We start from the raw sequence: 6,650 nt of genomic DNA on the forward strand, positions 1-6,650 counted from the left end.
GAAATCCATTTGCACTCTACCATTTGATCCATGATCCAAGGTTTTTTTGTTGTTGTTTTTGTTTTGTTTTCTAGTCCTGGGCTTGAGCTCAGGGCCTGAGCACTGTCCTTGAACTTTCTCAAGGCTACAGCTCTACTACTCGAGCCATAGCATCACTTCAGCTTTTTTCTATGTATGTGGTACTGAGGAATCAAACCCTGGTCTTCATGCATGCTAAGTACTCTACCACTAGGCCAAACTCCCGGCCTCTCCAGGTCCTTTTTTCGTTTGTTTATTTTTCAAATAAGGTCTCAAGCTAATTTTGGTTAGGCTGGATTTGAATGGTGATCCTCCTTTCTATCTCTTACGAAGCTGGGACTTCAGGCTATATCCACACACAGCCCAGATATTATTCTCCAATGTTATCAGTGTAGAATTTTGTTTTATATTTTGAGACAGGGTGTATTCTTAGGCTGGCCTGAAATGTGTGATGCTCCTGCCTCAGCCTTCCGAGTGCTGGAATGCAGGCATGCAACACCATGCCCCAGTTAACACGTTTTTACATAATTTTTTGACAGTTGTGGGGCTTGAAGTCAGAAGTGTCACTCAGCTTGCTTTGCTCAAGACTAGCACTCTACCACTTGAACCACAGCATCACTTTCAGCTTTTTCTATGTATGTGGTGTCAAGGAATCGAACCCAGGGCTTTGTGCATGCTAGGCAAGCACTCTACCACTAGGCCACACTTCTGACCCCCCCCCATAAGACTCTTATCTCCAATTAACCATTGGGGCTGTGGCTCAAAAGCGGTAGAGTTAGCTGGGTGTGGTGGCTCAAGCCTGTACTCAGGAGGCTGAGATCTGAATCTCTGGATAGAGGTTCAAAGCCAGCTCAGGCACTAACGTGCCCAATTAACTCCAAATAACCACCAGAAGACCAGAAGTAGTGCTGGGGTAGGGCGGTAGGGTTAGCTGAAGAGCTTAGGGACAATGCCCAGGCCCAGAGTTCAATTCCCACAACCAGCAAAAAAAGAAAAAAAAGTGGTAGAGTGCTACATTTGAACAAAGGAGCTCAGGGACAGCACGTAGGCCCTAAATTCAAGCCCTACAACTGACCAAAAAAACCAAAACCAAAACAAAACCTTAGGTTCCTCTCCATAAATGTCCCAGAAGTGAACAGAGAAATGTTTGGCTGTGTACCAGTACTGGGGCTTGAACTTGGTTTCTCACACTGGCTTGGATTTTTGTTCAAGACTGGTGCCCTACCACTTGAGCCACACTTCCACTTTGGGCTTTTTGCAGGTTTAACTGGAGATGTGGAGTCTCTAAAACCAGCTCAGGCTGGCTTTGAACAGTGACTCTCAGCCTTCTGAATAGCTGGGATTACAGGCACGGGCGCTATCAGTGCCCAATTATTGCCTGGAGAGTGTAAGGAGAACATTGCCCCTGCAGATACACGGGATTCACATTTCATGCAGTTCAGGCACACATTCACAGCAGTCTTTCAAGCACCTATCACGTTAAACTATCCGCTCCTCCCCCTCCCCCTCTGGTCCAGTGGAGCATAAAGAAGTCTTTGGAGCGGCGCAAAGTGTTGGATAGGCAGTTTGCTAGTGGTGCACGAGGTGCTTTCTGAGTCTCTTCCCACATCTATGACCTTGGGCAGATCCCTTTTCCTTTTTGGATCTCAGTGTCCTCATCTGAGAAAAGGGCCTTTGAGTTTAGGCACCAAGCTATGCCAGAAGCGCACTGACCGGGCTGGACCCGACCCGCGTGTTGGGTGGTGGCGCCGGCGTCAGGTCCCAGCCCCTTCTTTTCTTTGCCCACCTGCCCGCAGACCAAGGAATTCATCTTCTCGGAGCTGCTAGCCAACCTGTACTCGTGCGGAGATCAGAACACCCTGATGGAGGAGTCGGCGGAGCAGGCCCAGCGGCGCGACGAGATGCTGCGCATGTACCACGCCCTGAAGGAGGCGCTCAGCATCATCGGCGACATTAACACGACCACCGTCAGCACGCCCATGCCCCCGCCCGTGGACGACTCCTGGCTGCAGGTGCAGAGCGTACCGGCCGGACGAAGGTACCAGGGCCGGCCCCCAAGGCACCAGAGCCCCCCAAGCCCGGGGCGCGCGGGAGGAGGGCCGGGAGCCGGGCAGTGGCGCGCCCGCGTCTCCAGAGCTCCCACCTGGAGCCAGGGGCGGAGCTTAGAAATGGGAGGGGCTTGACGCGGGGCGGGGCTTGCCGTGGAGCGCTGGCTGGCTGCGGGGCCTGGTGGAGGTGGAGCCTTGGCGCCGAGGTGGGCGGGGCTTAGACTCCAGCGACGACCCAGAGTGCAGTGTGGCGGGGCTTGCGTGCATGGGCGGAGCCTGCGTTGGGCTGGGGGTGGGGCCTCAGTCTGGGTCGGGGCTGCTCATCTCCGCCTCTGGTTCTCGGCTTCTTGTCGCCAGCAGGTCGCCCACGTCCAGCCCCACGCCGCAGCGCCGAGCCCCCGCCGTGCCCCCAGCCCGGCCCGGGTCGCGGGGCCCTGCTCCTGGGCCTCCGCCTGCTGGATCCGCCCTGGGGGGGGCACCCCCCGTGCCCTCCAGGCCGGGGGCTTCCCCTGATCCCTTCGGTCCTCCTCCCCAGGTGCCCTCGCGCCCCAACCGCGCCCCGCCCGGGGTCCCCAGGTGAGTAGGGGCTGGAAGCGGCGGGAGAGGCCGCTGGGAAGGGCGATGGAATCCAATTCTAGAGCCTGGGCCCTGGCAGCAGAGCCGGCCCACTCCCTCCTAGGTTCTCAGACCGTGGGTTGCAGGAACCTGGGGATGTGCGGCCGAGGGCTGGCAGAGCCTGCCCCCAGGGGAGCGCTGAGTCCCAGAGGTGGTCGTTTCTGGGGAGGGGGCTGTGGTGGTCATCTCACCTGCCCTCTTTTTTCCAGCATTTGCATGGCGCTTCCCCCTTTTTTCACTCCCTTCCCTTCTACACATTGCATTCCTCCTTTCCTTCTCGCTCTCCGTCCTCCATTCCATCCTCATTTTCCCTCCCAGCCTTGATAAGCCTACCTCAGGGCGAGGAGTCTGAATCCAAAGCCTCTCTGGACCGTAGAGGTTTCCTTTAGTTCCATTTGGGGCCTCCTGATGCCCTCGCTTCCCAAGCTCTGAAGTCTTTTGAGCTCTCCGAGAGTCGTGTCCAGCCTCTGACCCACACGAACAGAGGCCAGGCTGACTGTATGACGTGTGTGTGGGCGTGCACACTGGTGTGACTGTGAGAGTGGCACCCTGGCATGGGTAAAACAGGAAGCAACTGGGAAGGAATCTAGGCTCCATGGGGCAGTCTGGTGGCCTGGACCAACATTACAAGGATGGGTACAAAGACAGTGTGTGAGGCTTCCCCAGGGAAAAGGACCCTTCATTCCATCAGGAAGGCTTTGCTTTGAGAGCCATGATGCACTTTCAAGGAAGTTCACTCGACTAACTGACTCCGTTTGCCTGTTTTCACTGGCCAGGTTGTCTGAGGAAGAGTACACCGTCAGACCAATAACATCTCTGTGTTTCCAGATGGCTGGAGGGCTGGGCTGGGGACATTTAGAAGCAGGAAGCACATAATTAGGCATGAGCGTTGGACTAGGAGTCCAGAGATACTGGTTGACCCTGGCCCTTTAGGCAAGTCGTTGCCCTCTCAGATCAGGCAGAGTACACACAGAATGAGGAAGAGGCTTGTGGATCGCATGGTGCAGGCTTCTCTGAAGAGAGCTGTTGAACTCCACAGGAAAACACAATGTTTGGGATTCAGTGTGTAGGCAGTAGCCATGGCAGGCTCTTGGGCAGAGAAACGATAGCTGGGTCCTAGAAAACAGGGTTTGTTCCTTATGCGGCAATGTGGTGGTCCTCTAAGCACAAGTGTGCAGGGAGCTGGTGCAAATGCCTCCTGTCTGGGGCGAGCTTCTGTGTTGTGACAAGCCCACGCGTGTGCTTCTGTGTGCCGAGCGGCTGCATGCCCCAGATCCGTGCTGCACTGCCCGCCAGCGAGGGTGCTGGGTGCTGGGCACTGGGTGGGGGGGAGGGGAGGGAATGTATGCGTGTGGTCTGTGGGCATGTGTGTTAGCGTGTGCATGCAGGCCGTGGGGCCTCACAGCATGTGTGTGTGCACGCCCGGGCGTGTGTGTGTGTGTGTGTGTGCGCGTGTGTGCTTGTGTGACTTAACCCCCAGGCCTGTCCCACCTGTGCGTGTGAACTGCCCTGTTGATTTCGTGCTGTCTTTCAGAATCACTATCAGTGACCCCTGAGGAGCGTCAGCCACGGTAGGTACATGCTCTCAGCCTGCTGCATGAATGGTGTGTCTGCGCCCCCTAGCTGCACCAGCTCCACACCAGGGGGGTGCACCTGGGACCTCAGAGCCAGGCTCTACCCTCTCCTTTCTGCAGCTCCAGACTCCCTCTTTTCTTTCTGTCCTCTGCCAGCTGACTCTCACCCTCCTTCCCAGTGAGCCTCGGGACTCAGCGCCGCTGCCCAGGGCCTCCATGGCTGAGCTGAGGGCCCTTGGGATGGGCTCTCCACTCATGACAGATGTGGGTGCTCTTTGGAGCTGTGAGAGGCCAGAGAGCTCATGGTTCGCCGTGTAGGGGCTGGGAGACTGGAAGGGCTGTGTGTGTCTGGGCTCTGAGGTAGCTACAGGCCATGGAGCTTCATCCTGATGTACTACGCTGCTGAGCCACAGGGAAAGGGTGGTGGTGGGACACAGAGTGGAGGTTCTGGCTATTGGATGATTTCTGAAAGAGACACTTGTCAGCGTAAGGGTCCTGTCACAGTCAGGCAAGGACACATCGTCCCCTCCCCTTCCTCCTTGGTACTGGTACACTTGTGACTGGAAGCCCTGTCTCCAGCCTGTAGGCTCCTGCCGCTTAGCCTCCTGCTCCCAAGTTGACGTGAGAATTCAGCCAAGGGCAGTACAGTGTCTGTTGACCTGGGCAAGCCAGCTTCTCCCACTTGGGCAACCTGCCTGCCACTGACTTGTGCTCTTCTGCTTTTCCCCAGCAGGAAGGGCCCAGCCTCACCTACGCGACCTGCAGTCCCCCGACCAGCTGAGGCTCCCCTCTTAGACTTATAAGTCTGTGGCCACTGCCATCAGCTGCCTGCCTCCCATTCTCCCCAGGATCCCCTCAGAGGACTCCTGGGCTTTCTGACCACCTGAGGGGCCTCCAGCGCACCCTCCAGCCATCCCTTTTAGCTTTGCCCTCCTGGTTCAAGCAGTTCTCTTCCTCTAGCTTGGAGGCTGTTACATGGGCCTCCCCAAGGCTAGGGGTGACCCTGGGCCAGTGGCATGAAATTCAGGGTGATCAGAGAAGAGGATGGCCCAGGGAGATGGACGTGTGTACGAACTAAGGGTGCAGTGTGGGTGCTGTGTGAGGCTGTGTGTGTGTGTGGTGGGGGAGGTAGCCTCCAGAAGGATTACCTGGGAGCTAAAGCCCAGTCAGCTCCTCCCGTCTATCTTCCGCCCTTTTCCCATCTGTCTGTCTCTTTTCCAGAATTGTTGCCCACATTCCACCTGCTCCATCCTCTCCCGTGTCAGGGGGTGGCTGCTCTTGCCTTACCAGCTCTCCTTCCTTTTCTCTCTCCCGCTTTCTCTCTTGGTTTTCTCTCCAACTGCCAGCCGATCGGGTCAGGCAAGTCCATCCCGTCCTGAGAGCCCCAGGCCCCCCTTCGACCTCTAACCAGATCCCTCCTGCTCCACGGACACCTCCCTTCCCAAGCCTGCCTGGATGGCTGTTCTGTGACTTGACAGTGGCTCCCCGATCCCAAAGCGTCCCCTCCATCTGTGACTTAGTCTATTGTAGTGGTGAGCTGAAACATCCAGGCGTGATGTTGGTGAAAACTTGTGCCCCTCTGTGGTATTGCTCCTGCCCTGTTCTATAAATATCTATAAATATTCATATATATAATATACATATATATGGCCGCCACAGCCTTGCCTCTAGTGTTGGGAACCAACCACCATGCTGTCCTTGTGGAGTCTTGTGGCCTAACTGCAAGGGAACACTGTTACCCTGACACCTGCCTCCAGTGTGCCGCTCCAGTGAGCCTCCCTGTCCTGCTCGGCCTGTGGACAGTCAGCCCCCCCGCCCCTCCCCCAGCCCCGCAGCACGGAGGTGCTACGCTGGCAGCTGTGGGCTTCTCTGCCACCACCAGTCTTGACGTCTCTTGGCTGAGAATAAAACCCATTTCTGGATGATGGGGAATCCTGTGTCCTGTGCTGCATTCTTTGTGGAGAGTTTGGGAAAGGGGAAAGAGTAAGCATCAGGGTGCAGGCTGAGGAAGGGCCATTATGGGGTGCTACAAAGGCTGGTGGCTACATGAAAAGCCCCTTGGAGTTTGCATGTTCTCATCCTATAAGCCCCACATCAGCCACTAGTGAGCAGGGCCATGAACTCAGCTGGAGGAGGCTGTGAAACAGAGGCCCGCTCTCAAAGGGACCTACAGGAAGAACAGGCCCCATGAATGGGCAAGCCAGGGGGCCAGCACCCTTAGGTGCCCCACCTGTGTTCCTTCCACACCACAGAACTGGCTTGAGTCTGCTGCCCATTCGGGCAGGCTCACTCTTGGCCCGGCAACAGCTGTTGCAATCTCCAGGCCTCACCAGGCAGCATACAGGAAACAGGTCTGGCAGATGCTGGACAGTTCCGACTCCAGCTCCACACAGGT

General features: G+C 56.5%; 1 protein-coding gene across 8 annotated transcripts in view; it reads left to right on the forward strand.

Annotated features, from left to right (window-relative positions):
* Window positions 1-6,187, forward strand: part of Dnm1 (dynamin 1) — a 42,514-nt gene extending 36,327 nt beyond the window's left edge. For 2 of the 8 annotated variants that reach the window (XM_090330730.1, XM_090330734.1), the window contains 3 exons: window positions 1,815-2,056; window positions 2,427-2,642; window positions 4,986-6,187. In XM_090330730.1, coding sequence (XP_090186856.1) covers window positions 1,815-2,056; window positions 2,427-2,642; window positions 4,986-5,058 — 531 coding nt within the window. In that variant the 3' untranslated portion in view covers window positions 5,059-6,187. Of the gene's footprint in view, window positions 1-1,814; window positions 2,057-2,426; window positions 2,643-3,135; window positions 3,138-4,215; window positions 4,253-4,985 lie in introns of all 8 variants that reach the window. The other 6 variants (XM_090330732.1, XM_090330731.1, XM_090330733.1 and 3 more) reach the window with 4 other exon arrangements.
* The last annotated feature ends 463 nt before the right edge of the window (window positions 6,188-6,650 follow it).

This window comes from Megascapheus bottae, chromosome 3, assembly GCF_031878675.1.
Source record: "Megascapheus bottae isolate mThoBot1 chromosome 3, mThoBot2.hap1, whole genome shotgun sequence".
NCBI lineage: Eukaryota > Metazoa > Chordata > Mammalia > Rodentia > Geomyidae > Megascapheus > Megascapheus bottae.